Genomic DNA, 20,757 nt, shown 5'->3' with positions numbered 1-20,757 from the left:
TGTAAAATTAATGTATGTAAAATGGTTGTGAATATTTTAATTCAATGTACATATTAATCTCTTCATGTTTTTATTAAAAGTTATGTATGCTTGAATCGAATACTTTTACTATACTGCAATGTGACATGAATACAATAGAGCCCCCCCTCCTTTGTGACAGCAGGACACGTGAATGAAAGGAAATATATTGTTTTAATACCTCTATTCTGTTGGTTCCCAAAGGTGTCCCCTTAATAGGGGTTCTACTGTACAATGGATACATTTGATGCAGATTCTGTTTCTGTGAGGTATTTTTTTCTATTTTATTTATTTACAGCATCCACAACAATTTTAATTACATGAATCACTTTAAATAGTGATCATTAACTGGTGCAACCAATTATGGACATGAACTGAGTGCTTTATTTGAATTCCTTTACCAAAATAATCCCTTAATATCAGCTTAAAATAGCTGTCTCTAAATTTTTCCTGTTTGTAAAAATCAGATTACAGCATGTTTTGTACAATTCTATTTACAGATTTTCCTCTTTTAAATAATTGTCTTGTCCTAGGTAACTTGATCACAAAATTATCATTATCCACTGCATGCAACAGTAAAACAACCTATAGCCAAGTTAATATTGGTGCAGAAATAGAATTTGAAAATGAAATTAATTGTGCCATCGCTGTAGGCTCTCTTCATTGGTCAGCATCAAAATCACTGATGCATTACAAAACGCATTCATTATTCCGTGTTTAATCCCGCCTCTACTAAATGCATTATGAAATAAAGATGCAAGACCTATTACTAAAATAAATCTACAGCCTAGAGTTTACATATAAATTGTGTATGCCAAGTACATATACTGCAAATATGATACTGTCACCTACAATTCTCCAATTGAATTGAGTGTCTATTTCGCTGAACCCAAATTTATTTTTTACACTAAAGCAAACAGACAGTTTTAGAAGTATAAAAACCTAATTATTGTTGATATAAGTTTGCGGTACACCACGTATGTTAGTTCTGAAAAGATCTCGCTCCTGAGGACGATCAAAGCATAAACGTCTTTTCAGAACTAACATACGTGGTGTACCGCAAACTTATATCAACATTTGATTTCGCCATGCAAACCTTCAAACAATTATTACTACTCAAAATATAATATATTCACTGCCTTTATAATAGATACTGCTAAAATGCTACTAAATGTCGAATTTATGTACAAAAATTAACATTCTAAAAAAGTCACTGGCCATGTACCGCCAAAGGATCCACTCTTGCCCTCTTTGACCCAGTTTTATTTGTTGATTTGTTGTTCCTTGATGTAGTAGACAGTGGTCCTGTTCTGTTACTTGAAACATTCCTTGATGTTGGTACGACCTGAGCATGTCGTGTAACTGTAGACACCCCATCGATGAATTTGGTTTTAAACAGTACATTTGCGTTGTTGAACATTCCGTCTTTAAGTGAGACAACAATGAACTGGAAAAATGAAATATTAATACTGCATGTTACCAGTTTATCATTTGAGTTTGGTAAATACACTGTCACATGCTACATTGTTCCATGATACAGAAGTCACATGTGATGTAATATCACAGAAATTTGCCTAAATACAGAAGAACATTAAACAAGAATCTACATGTAGAAACAGAAGTAATAATAGGTTAATATTGATGTTGCAAGCCATGGGAGCTGTAGAACAAGTCCTTTTGGATAACGACTTTAAAGAACTCAGTGTATCTTCTGGAAGAGTAATGGGTTACTCTGCTGTACTGGTCCAATTCATCTCCTGTCGATGTGAACAGACAAACAAGCAATGTTTGGTGGAAGCACTCGACACAAAGGGACTCTTAGAGGAGATGAAAGTTGTGGTATGTCTAGTCCACAGTATCAGAAATTTCAACAAAGTTGCCAGTAACAGGGTAACTGGAGACCATATATACCAATAGCACTGGTCTGTAGTTTTTCTTTGTTTCATGCTACTATATTATCTGGACAACTCCCTATTTTGCACAATATTTTACTCAAATTTTTAGAATTTTATCATAAACCTGAACGTTGAGCAGCTTTTATGCAAATCATTATTATCTTCACAAGGACGCTAGTGACCTGGGATACCCATTGACACAACTCATTCATTCTTTATTTAGCCTTCAAAATTGAAATACATTTAAACATAGGTAACAAAAACAAGACAGGCGGAAATTTAAGGAGGTAAGGATAAGCAAAAGCAATTCATATCGCTGTAGCTCGCAGGCTTGTCCATCCTTCTTCATAGCATACAATTATTTTGGTGTAAAGGTCTTACCTGTGAATGTCTGAAATGAGTCCTCAACATCTGACCAATGTTCTGAGTATGTGACAAGTCTAAGGCTGCATCTACCTCATCAAGGATGTACAGCGGCGCAGGTTTAAACAACAAGAGTGACAAAATCAGCGACAAGGCCACTAATGATCTATACAATAATCACATAGAAAACAAATAAATATATCTGAATAATCTATATACAAAGTAGTATAAAGGGGACATCTTCAAGACCTAACAAAGTGTCCTAATATATGTTAGCCAAACATTATTTCTCCTTGTTTGTTTCACAAGATAGTGTACCAAAGAAGTGGTTCTTTTAGGATATTTTATGGATCATTTTTGTGTGTAAAGCGCTTTAGAAACATTGTACTAGGTGCTATATAAAACTACCATTATTATTATTATTACTGTAATATAATTTGATTATCTCCTTTGAAACCACTGGCAGGCTTATACAACAGAGACAATAAGCTGTATTTTGACATTGGATGCAAGTTTAAACAAGGCCATATACATGGCTGCAGTCGCGTGCACAAATTTGAGTTAGTGTTTTGTTTACCGACCGACTGAAATAGTGAGCTGTAGAGTCGCGTTTGCAAGCGACTAAAAAATACTAATATAAAAACACAACTAATTGCAATTCATTTTTAAAAAATTTAAAGTATATACAATGACAATATTCCTACCTCTGCCCACCACTCAGTTCAGATAAACTTTCTTTCCAGACATCTCCAAATGCAACTTTTACTTCTAAACCATCCAGAATACTATGGCCTTCTTGTGGCATCAACTTTGCTGAAGTGCCAGGTAACAGTGTTGAGAAAATTGAACCAAAATCCTAAAAAAAAGATTATACATTAAGTTAAAAATATAACTGTGTAGATTAGGCAGAGTTCATACTTTATCAAGAGTAAATTTCAGTGACCTTTCTAGCCAAAATGTCATGACCTTTGAACAGTTTTAAATGACAGGTTAAAATGTCAAATTAAAGCGAAATAATTTTATAAATGGTGTTCAATAAAAATTGATCAATCTTTCTTAACAATTCTACTAGCGTGTTGAATGCAAACCATCATCCAATGCCGAAAATCCATTGAACTCTTTGCACCGACCTTGTTGACCTGCTCCCAAGCTTTCTTTAGAGCCTCATTTTTCTTCTCATCCAGCTCCTTTATGGTTGCCATGATCTTAGTTTTGTCATTCTCCACGATACGCTGTTTCTTCATCAAGTCATTATACTAAAGATATAAAAATTGTTAATTAGAAAACTTTATTTAAAATTTAAAAGTATTAAACAGATGAGACAGGGGCTAAACATTTGAAACAGCCAGACTTTATGTAACTTAAATATCATATTTGTCCAGTTATAAAACATACAAAAAGCTGATCAAATATTGTATCACAAATACAAAATTTTAAAAGCAAGAAACGTTCAAAGACAAAAATTACAAACATCATTAACATTAGAAACACCAACAATTAGAATGTCATTCATTAAATATATTCTCCATCAAGTATTGTTATGAAAAATATGAATACTTACAGTAAAAAGGTATATTTACAACTAGTTCTTGAATACAGAATTCAATTATGTATTTATTAATGTGTTATAATTTTGTTATTATGATTTTTTGTTGACGTTACCGATGATTTTAATAAATACCTTTTCTTCAGCCTTGCTCAGAGTACTCATTGCCCTTAGATTAACGTTCTTTGCAAGGTTTTCTTTAACCTCTTTCAGTTTATTTAGCCGGCTTCCGACCTCTTTAGGATCATTCTGGGTGAAATCATAGCCTGTGTTGGGCTGCCCAAAATACTGCTTCTCGTTGGCAATCCATTCATATTTTGCAAGTAAACTTTCAACCTGTAATAGATGTGTTCAGTTTAAGTACATTTCTAGTAATAACTAATCCTCACAAGAAAATCAATATTTATTTGTACAATAATGCTCGATGAACTAGAGAACAACAATCACCACCCTAAAGCTCTGTCTACACTATCAAACTTTATGTGAAAATTATTATGAAAAAAAAAGTGATGTGCCCATATATGGAGATGATGATGTCATATCACTAGCACATTTTGGCATATCACTACCATACGTGGACTAGTTTGATAGTGTAGACAGAGCTTTACTCCACAATCACAATACCTGATCAGTAACAAATTATTTTATTTTTTAATAATAATAGTATTTTTTTTTTACGTGTCATTTGGGCTAGCAACATACAAAGTCAGTCAATATTAAAATCAAAAGCTAACTAACCAAATAGGATAATAGCAACCTTTCATATTCATGATGTGCTACTAGACTATGCACATATTGACAAAAATGCACAAAAATTTTCTGAGCATGTTTCTGTTTCTCACCGCATCATAATAAGCATGAGGCAGTTATTTTTTTCACCACTCACCCCCAATTCCCCAGCACAGCTTGTCGTATTTGATATTAATAATTATATTTAAAGCATCTTTGCCTCGTCTGTTTTTAACCTCTCGCTACGGCCTTAGTCTGTTCTCTTTTACATTTTCTGATTACAATTTTGATTTGGAACTTCTTGGAACTAAATATTTTCCAGTTTTGAGTGACTGTATACATACCCTATTGCCAGCCTCCTTGCTCTCCTTATTGATCTTGCCTGCTTTATGTTCATTCTCTTTAACCTGTAACTTTATATTGTTCTCTTCTTTGCTCAGTTGGTTTTGTTCTTCTATCTTAGCATTTATATCTTGGTTACGTTCTGTCAGTATGTCTTTTTGTTGGTTCAACTCATCTTGACATTGTTTGACAGCTTCCTATAATAAAATCAATCAAAAGAGTCCTTCATTCATAAACAAACAATATGATTTCTTGTTGTGCCAACAGAAAATGTACATCAAAAAATACAATTTAAAAACAAAAATATAAAATTTCAATAAAAATAACAATAAAATGAACAATGCATATGTATGTACACGCACACACACACCACACATAATACTGTATGTGCATAAAACATTTGTTATATTATTTATTATCATTATAAAATATGTATTTTAAATTTGGTATAAATATTTGATAAAACTGTGAAAAAGACAAGCACTGTATCAATTGAACAATTCTGCTTGGTCAGAAAAAAAATTTTGTGCTAAAGTAAAAAGTTACCACTGAAAAAAAATCAAAACTAAATTAAGAGCTATAGAAAAATTAATCATGCATGTCAGTTGTCTTCCTGCCCATTGACTCGCCCTCTGAACAGGATGTTTAGCTCTTGGTCCTTTTACATATATACATATGTGCACAAAACAATTATGATCTTAAATAAGATTAGCGTATTTTGGGAGAAATTTATAAAAAAATATTTATACAGTATCTATATATATAGCTGGACCACAATTACAGAAATATAAAAATTGATTGGGTATTACCGCAGAATTCTTAGTTGCTTCTTTAGCCTGTTCCAACTGCTCCTCTAAACCGTTAATGGTCTCATTTATTGTTTGTATCTGCTTTTCGTATTTGGTCAAATCTTGCCGAAGCGTCTCTGCTTCCATCTTCAACATTTGCATCTCCTATTGTCATAAATTAATATTAATAATTTGAAACTTTAACAGATAAAACTGAATAATTGAATAGTGGTAATACAAATGAGGAAATGTTGAGAATGAAAAAAGTTACCGATTCAAAATCAGCGCTTCTGTTTTTTTATATTCTACAATTAGACCACTGGATCTTAAAATTACAAGTCCAACATAAAACTAAACTATCAAACTACTTTTACAAAAAAAGTTTGATGTGCCCAAATATCGCATCGTGTCCATATATCGGCACATCACATTTGTTATCGCATAAACTTTGCTAGTGCAGACAAAACAGAAAACAAACAAGGAGCAATACAATTACGTTCTAAAACTATGACCAACCCCTACAAAAGAACACTTTGGTGGGTTCTAAGTGGTTAAGTTAATTGTGGTTTTGCCTATAGGATAAATTCTGACTCAATTTAAACTGACAGAATTACTTTTATTGCTGTCTTTGGGAAAAAATTGTGCAATAAATAAAACTAATATCATTAAAGTTGTAGATAAACTGCACACACTCACCTCATGCTTAGCTTTCATGTTTTTGTTTGAATCTTCAGAAAGTTTTTTCGCTTTATTCACTTGATCTTCAGCTGCCTTTATCTCTTGATCTCGTTGTTTTTTGGGGTTTTTCAACTTGGCTTCCAAAGTTTTTAATTTCTCCTTCATCTCAATTTGCGTTTGCTTAGAATCCTCTACAGTTTTCTGTTGTTCCTCTAGATTGAAGAATATTGAAAAATAAATAAATGTCTATTTTTCATTTTTATTATAATATACAGTGCAAATCAAACATAACTGAACAGGTAGGATTGGTAGTGAATAATGACAGGGGTTGAGATGGACCAGTACACTGGGGTAGCCCCTGCTTTTTCAGAAAGATACACTGGGTTATTTTAAGTGCACACAAGCCAGATGTGTACACTGGAATCCCAGCTTTAAGTCCTTATCTCACTATAACCAAGGAGTGCATGTTGATATTATGTCAGTGGTCGATTATCCACGCAAGGAAGGTGATGTTGAAAATAATCTTAAACAGAAAAATTGAGTAGATAACATCATGGAATAGACTGGAAAATCCTTCTCAGAAACACAGATATTGGTACATAACCAAGACTTGTGAAGGGAACTGGTGAAATGTTCAATTGCGAAGCGACCCTATGACCGCAGCGGTCACCAGTACATTGATAATTGCAAGCTAGCCTTACCAACAGATGCCTCCAGTTTCTTGATCATGTTCAACTGTTGGAAGTGGGTACTCTCCTGTAATAGAGTCTGGACGCTGTCTATTTCATGCAACTTCATATCTAATTGTTCTTTAAGCTGATGATATCTAAACGAAAATGAGAGCGCTATCAACATTTAAAAAATACATCATACAGGGTGCTATTTAAAAAAAATTGTAGTAAACAATGGCTATGGCAGACCCTTTCAAGACCTGGCATAGGCTGATTGTTTTTCACCTTTAGATAACAAACTAGGGGGCCTAGTAAAATATCAAAATATGTTTTTTTAATTCAAAACAATGGGGAGAAACTGCACAAGTAGAGGAAGACAACTCGAAATAGGTGTTCTACTGTACTTACTTTTCCGATGACTTCTTAAGCTTAGAAAGCTGACTGTCGACCTCAGCAAGTCTTTGTTGCTTCTCTTTCAACTTGTCTTCTGCATCCTGCAGCTCAGATAACATAGCTAAAACAGTTGATGACTTGCTTCTGGAACCTACAGGTTCACACAAAAATGTCAATAAATACAATTTATAAGAATATTTGTTTTGACTGTTCAAACAAAATCATAGAAGCTGGCATAAATGTCTGTTAATTTAGACAAGCAACATTTTTTTTGTTGGTCTTTTTCAAACATAATTTATACATTGAATATGTACAGTAATATATTGTCTGGGCACTTTAACTTAGACAATAAAAATATATTCAATAATATTGATTCCTACCTCCATTAAGAGTTCCAGATGGGTCAAAAGTATCCCCTGCTAGGGTCACTGTTCTTGTTTTTATTCTGGGATCAAATGTGACCTAAAAAAGAAAACATGAACATCTCATAATAATCAATGCATCTTATTGAAATTTACAGCCACACTGCAATACAACATAATCAATATTGTTGTACACCATTAGCATAAAAATCACAGAATGTCTAAAATAAGTCTTGACATGAGGCATAGGTATTTTTGATTGGATGAGAAAGGTTCTGGCACTATTAACAACGTAATAATATACAAATAATGAATGTTTATGAGTAGGAAGAATATTTAGAGGTGAAACAATAATAAGGTTTCTCATTCAACAAATAAAAAACATAAATTATTTACACAGTATTTAGTCAATATTTAGACCTCAATTTCTATTTCTTTATACAAAAAAGTTCAATCAGCAATAGTATCGCCAATCATTGAAATAGGAGAAAATAATGCATGAAATGTGGTACGAAAACCAATCAAATGGCAAGGATACACAGGGTGTTCATGGTACCAGATCACCATCAACAATTCTTTATATAAAGCTCTGTCTACACTATCAAACTAGCTTGATGTGCCCAAATATGATAGTAATATGCTCAAATATGGTAGTGATATGACATCATCATGTCCATGTATGGGCAGATCACATTTTTTGGTCACATAAAGTTTGATAGTGTAGACAAGGCCTAACTTACTGCCTTGGCATGTTCCATCTTATTACAGATAAAGTTTGAACCAAACACAAACTTCATTGCTGCTTCTACATCTTTTTCATATCCAATGAGTGAAAGGGCAAAGGACACATTGTCTTTGCCAACCTAGGATAAAAAGGAATTTGAATCAGAGAGAAATACAAGTTTTTGAAGAATATATGCCTATCAAAGATAATATTTAAAATAAACTCTAAATAAATACTCAAGCCGATTTTCCACTAGGCGAATTTGTTCACGCGAATCAAACGTTTCGAAAAGAAAAAAAATCGCGCTACTCTCGCATGAGTGCTCATGAAAGCCTCATAGCTCATTTCCTGAACTCTGATTGGTTGCGCAATATTTCACTGGGCAAAAAGTAGAAACAATTTGAACTAGTAAATTTCACTGAAGCGAAAATCAAAGGAACTAGAATTCGTCGCAAAAGGGTGTATGACAGACAGAAACTTGAATACGCATGTGCATAGCATGACGCTTTAAAAAATCGGCTTAATAGTATAAATATATAAATAACCAGCAACATAAAATATACCTATATACACCTGTAGCTTCAATACTTACAAGCTTTTTAGCGCCGCTGATCACATCTGCACTCAACGTACGTGAAGAGATCTTATTAAGCGGAATAATGGTGTAGCGTTTCTTCAACTCTCCTTTCTGTAGTAATTTTTTCCCGGTGAGTTCAGAATCTACTACTACATTGTATAACTGCAAGAATAAAACAAATAGTTGATTGAATTCATAATAAGTTTATTTTCATTAATGACATAATGAATGTATATTAGTTGAATGGGAAGAATATTTTCATGATGTGAAAGATCGTTCTATTCAAGAACAATGAAATCTTTCAATGCATATATTGTCCTGTTCAGGTTGGTTTTGTATGGCACAACAATATTAGAATTTGATTAGCCAGGTAAAAGTGAATATAACCATTCAACTGTAATGTACTGCCAAAAAACCCCCAGTCACATGATACGATCAGCCAATCAAATGGCAAGGATATAAATCATATTAATTCATAAAAAAAACTAAAAGAAATGGAAGTACTACTAACCTTTCGTCCTGCCGATACCTCCAGAGCGGTGGCAGCATTCACGTCTTTTATTTTCATAAGACGAGCTACAAGACCATGCACCTTACGACGATCAAAATTCTTTTCTGGATCACGATATTCAAACTGCAGGCTTGGAAACCTTTAAAAAACAAAGTAGTAAATCTGATTAAATATAAGCATTTGAAATATTCAAACATATTTTAAACTGTGTTTGCTTGATATACTGTAAATACAATTTTACTGTTTGACATGTGGTAAGTCATCTACTGCTACAAAGTTAAACAATAACATTTCCTTTCTATAATAAGAATTTTGTGCGCACAATATATCCAAAATAATATAGTTCATAGGTACAATAGAAAGGACAAAACAAAATAACAGAAATAGGTCTCAATCTAATGCTTTGACACATGGCGGACCCTAATGCCACTCGGACGCAACACGATGAGTTGACCAATCACAAGCGACAGTCCAGATATCATATCCATTGCGTCATTACTTATTTAATTTTAACCATACCACTCTCTTTTATTTACAATAAAAACACTTAAAATAATTATACCCATTAAAGGAAGTGTTTGCATGCATTGGATATGGTTAATTCTGGTACTGATATATTTCAGAAACATTTTAGTGCACATCATAATCTCTACTAATGCCTTATAAGAACTAAGGCATAGGTTTAATTCTTATCCTTGTCTAATGAACTGCTTAAACTGTTAAATTAGAATTTTATTTTGTTTGAAGCTAAACAGAATGTGTACTGACTGCAACCGAAATAAACAAGAATGATAAAACATCCTGAGCCTTGCATACCTTTCTGTTAAATTAACAACTTTATCTTGAATTTTATCAGCTTCTACTGACAATGCCTGCCTCTCGTGTAACAACTTTTCTTCCACTTGACCGTCAAAACCAAGTTTCTTAATCTCGGACTGCAACAAATTACAAGAGGTGATTCTAAATAATTGCTTTACTATTTAAAAACATATATTTGTTGTAATTACAAGTGCAACAGGACAAACAAAGACAACCATTATGCAGATTAATATGGACTATTACTTAATACAGTCAATTCTCCCATTACCGGACATCCTGGGTTAAAATGTCTGGTTTTCTGGAAAGTCTGGTATTCGGAATGTGTTTTTAATGGTAAAAATGAATTTGGGACATTTTGGTCCTCAAGAAAATCTGGTTTTGGGAAAGTTTCCAGTTTTCAGGGAGTCCGGTATTGGGAAAGTTCACTGTATGAAATTTATTTTTTTTATAGGAAATAATTCTCAAATGCAGAGAGACAACATATCATTCATGCATTGGTAACTAAGTATAACTAAACACAAGTCAACATACCTCAATTTCATCTTTAGATTTTGTGACTTTGTCAAGAGTTTTCTTCTGTTTTTCATACTCTTTTTCTGTTATTTTCACTTCTGCGCTTTTTTTCTTCAGTCCATCTTGTGCTTCTTTTAATTTCATCTGTGCCTTCTTCAGTGTATCTCCTGCAGTCGTCAACTCATTTGTACAATCTGTTACGACAAGTTATTGACATTAGTAAAGCAAATATTTTTTATTGAAATATGTCTTTATGAGATAAAATACTTACACAGTGGCAACATTTATTTTATCAAGTCACAATACTAACAATCAAGAAAATTTCATATTACTACTCCATGTAACCCAAAAGGGTTCAGTTTAGTGCCCAAAACTAAATATTTAGCACAATTTAGAATAAGAAGTCGATCATATTAATTTGATGTGTTGCTGCTGTTGCACCATACAATGTTGGGGATGTAGAACAGTAGTCATGGAGTCAAGTTAGTTATTATCATGCAGAAAATCCAAGTTTGAGTGTCAGTAAGGTCAAATTAGTTTCACTCTTGAATATTTTTCACCTTTACTATTTACATAATCAATTAAACATCTTATATACTACTATTATATTCAGACAAAGGTACATGATAAATCACACCTGAATTATCTTCCCTCTTTCTATGAGTATTGGAGAAACTCTATACATAGTTTTAAGAACAGAATTCATGACAGTTGCATTAGTCTGATTCAAACTATAATTACCGTACTTCCACAATCCAACCTACATCAGCTTTTGGTACAAATTGGTTTTTTAGGATATTATAGGTTGGTTTTGTGGAAGTTGCTTATATTGTTAATTTTCTGGTGTAATTGTTTCTCTTCTTGTTTTTTTTTTGCATGATTTGTATATGGATGTACTATCCAAAATAAAGAAATGAATGAAATGAAATATCTTCACATTTGTTTTACTTTTGCACTACAGACATGTTGTCTCTCACTCTCAACATACCTCTATATTCTGCTTCAAGAGTTTTATCAGTCCCATCATCATTAGCTAGGCCGGATATGACGGCCTGTAGTTTTTTCTGTGCAGTAGTATAACCCTCCGCATCTGTGGTGGATTTTTCTTGAAGTTTAGCATAGCTAGCACTGTTATCTTCAATCTCTTTCTCCTTGGCCTTCAAAAGATTTTCATCCTAGAAAAAATGAAAATTGTAGGTATATGGTACAGAATTATTTATTCAGTCATGCAAAAAGCCACTGGGTGACAATAGGAACTTCATGAAACACGACGGTTAGGGGAGGACGACGAATATCCTGCATTTGCTAGAGCCTAAAATCATAAACAGTCAACATAGCCGTTTTAGATAAGAAGACGTCAGAATGTCACGCTAAGCTCCGCCCACTATGTTGAAGCTCATCCATAAATTATTCATAAGCACCATCCTGTGGCTTCCCGTCGTGTTCTGTAAAGTCCCTAATGTGGAAGGAAATATAGCAACCTCTTATTTTAATTTACACTTGTGTAAGTGCATTAAAACCTTATTTTACAAATCAGTGATTTTATGAATGCCTTGTGATATGAATGATGCCATCAAAAAACAAATAAAATAAAGCAAACTTGAACTTAAAGTTGGTTAGATTAGAGTATGTATCTGACAGCTGACCAACATACATCACGCAATGTAAACTACAGTATATATACGTTTTATATGTTTCACTGTCTATCCTAGCATATATAAACTATAACATTACGTGTCAGTTCATTGTATATTTATATATTCTTTCAATATACACTACACACTACAAAATCTGTGAAATATCTTACTTCGGTTTTACTCTTCAAATGATCTTTTAGACTTTTTTTCTCTTTGTTTAGTGTTTCCTTTTTGTGTTGCAGAGACGTTTGTATCTTTGTGTTCGCATTTTGCTTTTCAACAAGTTTAGCTTCAAGCGTTTTCAGTGAACCGGCTGCCTCCTCTTCGCATTGGCTCTGTAGTTTTTGTATGTCTTCTCCGAGAGCATGTAATGTATCATCAATCTAAAGAAAAAATGTTTGTGATTGTATATTTAAAACCGTTTAAATTTCGGTTAATTTACATTAAAAACTATCCAGTCATAGACCCCATACGCTGTTGCCTGGTTCAGAGCAGACACAGTCTAATTTTAAGTCAGCTTCGGGCTGGCTTAAAAAAGAGATTCAAGCATCTACACATATCAATTGCTAAATCAGGGTGACCCACATATGAAATAGAGTGCAATGACAAATTTTTACTAGAAAACTAACTGTGGATTGTTGGTATTTAAAAAAATACTGAATGCTAAAAGAAAAAATATTTAAACTCAAGTGTGACACTTTCAATAACTTGATATAAAAAAGATGGTGAGTTGAAAAAAAAATGGGCTCTTTAATAGAAAATATTGATTTAAATGATCAATATGAATATAAAACATACAACATTAAGTAACAATAATATTTACACTGTGCCATTGTAATTAAGATTTTTTTAATTGCCTGATAGCAAATTGAAAGAACAATTGAAGGGGTTTTATTCAACGAGACGTTGTACAGTACTTACTTCTTTAAGTCTGTCCTTGAGTTTCAATATGGCTTCGGTAATTGACTGCAGGCCTTGAGTAGACTCATTGTTAATCTTTTCAGCTGTCATAAACTGGTAGGCTATGTGAAGCTTGGTTAAGTGTTCAAGCTCTCTCATAACCTTTTGATATTCTAAGTATGCGGAGCGTTCTTGGCGTAACGTGCTAAGTGTTGGTGTAATCTCCTCTTTCAAAATCTGTCAAATGAATTGTTTACAGGAAAAAATGTTGACTTATGATACATATTTTGCATGTTTTCATCTTTAAAAATTTTTTTATAGAGAATGCGCTAGGTGGAGGTGGACAAGGAAAAGTCTTCTACCCAGCCTAAATGTAAAGGTTTATGTAGGTTGACATTAATCCATGTAGATAATCATGACTACAAAATAAATCAAAGAAAATGGACGTACGTAATAGTGAGTGGCAAAGTCCGGTCACAGTTTAATGAACTTTATTGACCGCTACAACACCAGCCAGCCTAATGATGTATCTTAGATACTGTAAAGCTCTGTCTACACTATCTAACTAGTTTGACAAAAAAAGTGTGATGTGCCCAAATATGGTAGTGATATACCCAAATATGGTAGTGATATGATATCATCATGTCCATATATAGGCACATCACATTTTTTTTAGTGTAGACAGAGATTTAAATAAGACGTAAAAAGTTGCCACTTACTATAACATAAAGATCTGATGCTTTAGTTAATTTTATATTTCATATTTTAAGGTATTTCATCTAGCCTTATATCAACACAACACCTCTAGATACTTGAAGGTACTGATTTATTTTTTCCCAGCCACCCACCCTACACATCCAGCTTTCAGCTACATCCCTGATTGTGGTCTAATGGTATATCTGCATACCAAGCAGAAGATTTGGTTCAAATCTTGGTTTGAGAACAATTTTTTTTTTCAATTCCTAATCTTTCATTGATATTAGGATTATTTTTCTCTTTGCCTTTAAATATATAAATAAATTTTTTCAAAGAGTACCGATTCAATTTCTTTGAGCTTTGCATCTTTCTTTTCAATAGTTTTTTGAGCAGCAGCCTTCTTATTCTCATACATCCTGGTTCCAGCAGCCTCTTCAATCATCGACAGTATCTAGGAGCGGAAAAAAAACCAAACAAGATAACAATAAATAAATACTATTTTTAGAAAATATTGGCAAAATATTAATGTCAGATTAAAAATTGTACTGATGCTCACTCAGACAAATTAATAGTGGGATTACTTTAGGACAAAAAGATTAACTACACAAACTACAATTCATTTTTTAACATATTTAGTATGAATCAGTCAGTCATGAGATGAACCACATAATCAAATCGTCTAAGTGTGTTGAATGAATAGTGTGCAAATAATGTCTTGAATGGGGAAAATATGTTCATAACTGTCCTAAACTGTGCTATTGAAAGCCTAAACTGTGCTAGCTATTGTTCACCTCTACTCTTGAAAACATTCTTCTTATTCAACTCATAAACATTTATTATTTTATTCATTCATCCTTTTATTTCTGAATACCATGACAACATAATATATCCATAGCAAAAGAAAAAAAGTCTTAATCTAAGAACTCATAGTACAAAAACAAATATATATATATAAAGTCAATGGAACAAGGCATTCCACTGTATGTGCATTCGTGTTTTAACCAAGAGCCACAAAATCATGTTCACACCATAACCTACCCAGTGGCTTAAATTAATTGAATAACACTGTGATATTAAAACTTGCACCTGCTTAAATTATGCCTTCTACAATAACTTTGCATCTGGACTAACAACAAATAATTATTTTTCTGAATTATCCAAATTGTTAAGTGAAAAAAGAATGGCATTTTTCCATTCTGCATATGTACAGTACCTCTGGCGGTTTCATATTCAACACTTTTGTGATTCTTCCTTGCATGATAAGGAAATGAGGATTGTTGACGTTAAGTTGAACGGAGCAGAACAGATCTTGAACACGGCTGTTATTGGCATTGCTACCGTTGATCAAGTACTTGTTACGACCACCAATTACAACCTAAAAAATAAAACAAAAAATATGAACATAAAAAGTAGTACAATTGATTTGAATTTTATATTTAAAAAAAAATAAAATACCATGAAAACCTGCAGTACACCCCTAAAATAGTTAAGAGGGCGCCTAAATATCAACTGGCATTAATTTGTCCAGCTGAAAGGGTTACCCTCTATAAATAAAGTTGAAAAAAATTTAATATTGTAGTTGTACAGGTGCAAATTGGCGATTGCAAGACAGCTAGGTAAACTTTCTATACAGCAATATCAACGTGTTTATTGCCATAGTTTTAGTCTATATAAAAAAATTGTTTCAAAGGACAGTGGACTACTCAGGTACTTAGCAGTAGATGTCGCATACAACAACTTTTATCAGAGGGTCCTTTCGTGTCAAACGACAGAGACGGACCAGTGCACTGGAATAACCCCACACTCTTCTGAAAGATGCATTTGGGGTCTTTAAAGCCAGATGATGAGAAGACTTGTTCTACCACCAGAACTACAGTTGAGGAGATCCTTCAACATGTGCATATTTTATGGATATGGATACTATCCCTATGGCAGTAGCAACTACTGCTGATCCTTACTTGTCTAGAAACAGTTATTTCATCAAAGTGCTCGTAACCAACAGGACTTTGTTTCTTATCTCCATTATCAAAAAGAATTGTAACAGTTGCCTTAGTAATTCCAGCTTGGCCGCTCTTGTATACCAGTTGTTGTAAATTGCTGGCACGTACCTAAAAAAAAAAGCTAAAATTGTTTGACAAGATTTCCAAATATAATTAAACTGGTTAGACCTACAGTAGGATGTTCATCAAAGCAATATTTATTAAATATTTACATTAGTCATTTGAAATCAGCATGGTCGATCATGCATCAAATTAATTAGTTTTTCTTTCGGCATGGTCAACACATATAATTACTAACTAGATTTAATTCGTCACTATGACGAATTATAGGTTATGCATTGATTTAAATAAAGATATATTGATTGATTGATTTTCTCAGAATCTTTAATTTTATAGTATATGATAGGAACTTGCTAACGCAAATACAATAGCCGGTATCACAATCCGATCAAAGATCCCTCTGCGTATGTCATAAACGACAATTGATATTACATATTAATAAAGACATAAGTTACTTTTTATCTAGATTTCATTATAAATCATGTGTATAATCTATACACTAAGAAATAAAATTGAACAAACAATACGGATAATAAAAAAAAATCTTATTTCGTTTCCCAAGGTGAGACCCGATCTCGGTACCTTGAATGCCATAGACACGAGCACAGACCACTGAGCCATACACAACTGACTAAAAGTTGTAGAAAGATTCCTCCGTGTATTTACTATGCAGTAACCACTTTGGTGCAGATGGATTATTACATACCGCAATGAATTATAATTTTTTACTATGATGACATCTTTAAAAATGTAAAAATATGATGCACTGTCAAACTATACTTTTAACTTTAATATATGAACTTTTGAAGGAAGAAAGTTAATGTTAAGTTTGTTATTTTGGCCTAAGAAAATGTAATAATTTGTTTGATTGTCGAAATTAATTTTTTTAAATTTATTATGCAATTAATGATGACTTAATCAACTTTTGTTCTCTTAATTTAATAATAAATCATACATATAATACATACACTTCAAGAAAATGAAATAAAAAATAGGTGTTCCCGAGCATTCTGACGATCTATATTAATTTTAAGATTTAGCATATTTTCACCATTTTGTTAACTTACACGTGCGTAGCCTGTCACTTCTGACGTGCTCGTATAACGCAATTTCGTGTTGAAAAGTGAATAAAATATGATGATATTATTAAAGAAAGGTTGTACAACAGAAATCGGACAAAAAAAGAGTGCACAATAACGTTTAACGCGCAGTGCGCGTGCAAAAATCTGAGCGCTTATGACAATTTTTTAAATGCTTTAAATTTCCTGAAATGTACTCTAATTTCATCGAAAATAAATTTTGAAAATTTTAAGCGCACGTACCCATGCGTTATATGCGCTACGTACGTAATTATATTGCCATATGATGAAATATGACCTGAAATTTATGAGTACCAAATTTTGTTTAAAAGTGATTAATGGTTGTGAAGATATGATTACAAACGTGATTTTGTTAAATTGCGCGTACTGTACAGTAGACCGCATAATTTTTGATCACGCACCGTGAAAACATAACCACATCGCTTCCTGGCCATAAGGAATATACTCTGAAAATTTGACTTAGCTAGATGAAACTGATATCAAGATAATTGACGGACAAAATAGTGCTAATACAGTATATTTGAAATTTATCTTCTTACTACGATAACTATTAATCGGGTTATTGGATAAGGAAAGAATAAATAAATAAAGAAAGAAATAAATAAAGATTCTGACAGAATCAAGAGGTTATATACATGATAATTAATAACCTAATAAATGCCTTGTTTTCAAGGTTGACCGTGAAGACTTTAGTTTACACCAGACGCAAGATCAACCAGGTCCATCATGATCATAAAAACAACTATCAGTCACCTAGTAACTAGTAGGCTAGTAGGTCATGCCAGCTCTAGACTAGCCTAGCTAGAGGCTTAGGCCTAGCCTACATTTTATACTATAAAAAGTAGAAAAATACAAAAATGGATTAAAATGGAACATCATATTTTTATTCATTATTATCAAAATCTGTGTGTAGGTTATAGCTAATACTAGTAGGCCAACTAGGCCTAGGCCTATGTCACCTAGATTTGCCTTTCGCTTAGCTAGGCCTAGATGAGTACCTCTTTTCAAGCGAGACATAGATTCTAGGCCTAAGCCGTTTCCGTCTGCAGCAAGCACAGGCTCTCTTGCTGCACCTCACACTCACTGCGACGACTGCTCTATAGGCTAGGCCTAGGCCTAGAAACTTACCTGTGTCAAGTTTGAAATACCAAGAAGAAAACAGATTGAATCCAGGATATTTGATTTCCCAGATCCATTTAACCCAGTAATGGCATTAAAAAGTGGATCAAATCCTTTTACTTCTGTTCTTTGGGCATATGACTTAAAGCCATCTAAAATTATCTCTTTTATATACATAGCTAGGCCTGCCTTCGGAACCTTTTCAAAACACAATATAAAATCTGCCGCTTAAAATCATTTAGAGAAGTGCGCAAACTCCGAAATCTAATTCTGATGCTGCCCTCTATTATTATCAAAACCAACAACTTCGAAATAGATGTACGTCACTAAACATCGAAAAAATCGATTCTATTCAGTGTGGTAAAGTTGTTTTTTCCCTTTGAATATTTAGTTTTTAATTCAAGTAATTATTATCCTACAATTGAAATTCATTGAAATCACACGTCATTATATTCTTTAATAGATTTTTAATGGAATAAAACGTATATATCTAACACATTTGCAATCCATTTTAATAACATAAAGGCAATAGTGCATTGACATTGTGTTAATGTTATATTTGTACTATGAGACTGTAATTAACAAACCGTATTCGTGTATCTGATCTCAGCACATAAGTGTATTTGTCTTATCTTCATCCGTGCTTAGAATCGGTTAGTTTTATAAAAAAAAAACCAATATTACGAACTAGTTACTAAAAAACAACTAGATTTTCTAACAGTTCAATACCATTCAATATCAAATTATCAAATTCATAATAATCTTCTCTGCTTTGTGACTGCTCTTGGTTTTACTTTTGATGTTTTTAATTTGTATAATTATATTTTATGTGATATACCGGTTTTTAAATTAATTTTTATAATCAGTCCCTGTATAACGAACGCTGTTTGTGTCAACACCTTCTTACTAATCTAGATTACCTTAAGTAAAATTTGGGCCAGTCTTACTATAGGCCTAACCTACGTGTAAACTTAAATTACGATCGCGTAATAGGTAGTATGGTCGGCCATTCATTCATTCACAGATAACCTGCTGATACAGTGTTTATAAATTAAGAACATTAATCAACATTTAAATAATTAGCATGCATTAATAATGTACGTCATAATTACAAATCAGAGTCGCTGCAAAGTATTTTAGCCGTGATCCGTCTCATTTTATTTAAATCACCAGGCACTGAAAGCTATATATTCCGCGTATGAAATAACACTAATCTATCGGCTAGAATGAAGGACATTGGACATTCTGAAGTCAATATGAATGGTGTAAAGTCACTTTAAAATTCTACTATATTATGGTAGAATGAAACAGGAAACCTGTCGGTCCCAACAAAGTCCCTTAATAGGGTGTACCGCTTTTTGGCCGTTTAAAACTCTGTCTACACTATCAAACTTTATGTGACAAAAAAATGTGATGTGCCCATATATGGACATGGTGATGTTACTACCATATTTGGGCATATCACTACCATATTTGGAAACATTACACTTTTGTGTCAAACTAGTTTGATAGTGTAGACAGAGCTTTAGGTTATTATTTTCCCTCGTTCATTACATTTCATTTACACTCATGAAAGTGTCCCTTTGATAAGGGGTATAGGTGTACGTGTCCCAAAGGAGAGTTTAAAGATTATGGGAGGGGTGTGCGGAGAATATTAACACTCATGGTCTAGAATATAATATAAATATTTTATTAGAGCTTTTCAAAAACCGGATGTACATCATGTAAATATTTAAAATTGATTTTAAAAATGTTATTATAAATTTTAGTAATTTAAAAAGTGTAAAGATTTAAATATTGTATATCTATCGTATTTACACACATCCATATTTGTTATGCATATACTTAATAATACAATTAAATATAATATGTCACATTAAAAAGTGAACTTAATTATATTATTTTTATTACGATTCTAACTAGCCTACTTATGCGACACTATACGCCCATAACGCGATTGTATCTCATTATAAATTTTAAAAACGCGGTCATTATGTTGTGAGTCAGCCGCTTATACTGTATTCGGAATTTCATAAGCAACAGAGCTTCGATTCGCTACATATCCCTCAGCGCTGTTCGAATGAAATTATCATATTCTGACTAAGTGCATCCTTCACTATCTAACCGTTGGTGAGGAGAAAAGACGCGACTTGAGGTTATTAGCGTTCATTGTATTATAACATCAGTTTGCCGAATTTGACTTACTTAAGGATGTTTTATTTTGCCACTAGGATAGTATAACTCAGGCTTTTTGTGTACGTGTGTTACAGCAGATTTTTTTTAAATACGTGATACTTATAAAAGTTGGATGTGGAC

The 20,757-nt window shown here is 32.9% G+C and overlaps 1 protein-coding gene across 1 annotated transcript; it reads right to left on the bottom strand.

The window, feature by feature from the left end:
• Positions 1–17: 17 nt before the first annotated feature.
• LOC144844424 (structural maintenance of chromosomes protein 2-like) lies at positions 18–18,709 on the bottom strand. The gene is made up of 23 exons (XM_078701325.1): positions 18,451–18,709; positions 16,121–16,270; positions 15,376–15,537; positions 14,503–14,613; positions 13,488–13,703; positions 12,737–12,949; positions 11,918–12,104; positions 10,948–11,123; positions 10,414–10,532; positions 9,598–9,736; positions 9,102–9,248; positions 8,526–8,648; positions 7,804–7,885; positions 7,439–7,574; positions 7,061–7,185; positions 6,378–6,571; positions 5,703–5,846; positions 4,896–5,090; positions 3,958–4,158; positions 3,407–3,532; positions 2,981–3,132; positions 2,295–2,442; positions 18–1,465 (listed from the first exon to the last, which is right to left on the bottom strand). Exons 1-23 carry the CDS (start codon positions 18,616–18,618, stop codon positions 1,229–1,231), a joined length of 3,651 nt encoding a protein of 1,216 aa, XP_078557451.1. The 5' UTR covers positions 18,619–18,709; the 3' UTR covers positions 18–1,228.
• Between the last annotated feature and the right edge of the window lie 2,048 nt (positions 18,710–20,757).

This window comes from Antedon bifida, chromosome 6, assembly GCF_963402885.1.
Source record: "Antedon bifida chromosome 6, ecAntBifi1.1, whole genome shotgun sequence".
NCBI lineage: Eukaryota > Metazoa > Echinodermata > Crinoidea > Comatulida > Antedonidae > Antedon > Antedon bifida.
The sequence above is the reverse complement of the archived record's forward strand: the minus strand, read 5'-3'. Positions and strand labels throughout refer to the sequence as shown.

What these genes read in the sequence shown, in the direction of transcription:
- LOC144844424 (XM_078701325.1), bottom strand. Translation starts at nt 18,618, where the DNA reads ATGTATATAAAAGAGATAATTTTAGATGGCTTTAAGTCATATGCCCAA. An exon ending in TCTTGAAGCAGAATATAGAG is followed by an intron (nt 11,124 to 11,917) that starts GTATGTTGAGAG and finishes TTGTCGTAACAG; the next exon opens with ATTGTACAAATGAGTTGACG. An exon ending in AAGCAACTAAGAATTCTGCG is followed by an intron (nt 5,091 to 5,702) that starts GTAATACCCAAT and finishes ATTTTATTATAG; the next exon opens with GAAGCTGTCAAACAATGTCA.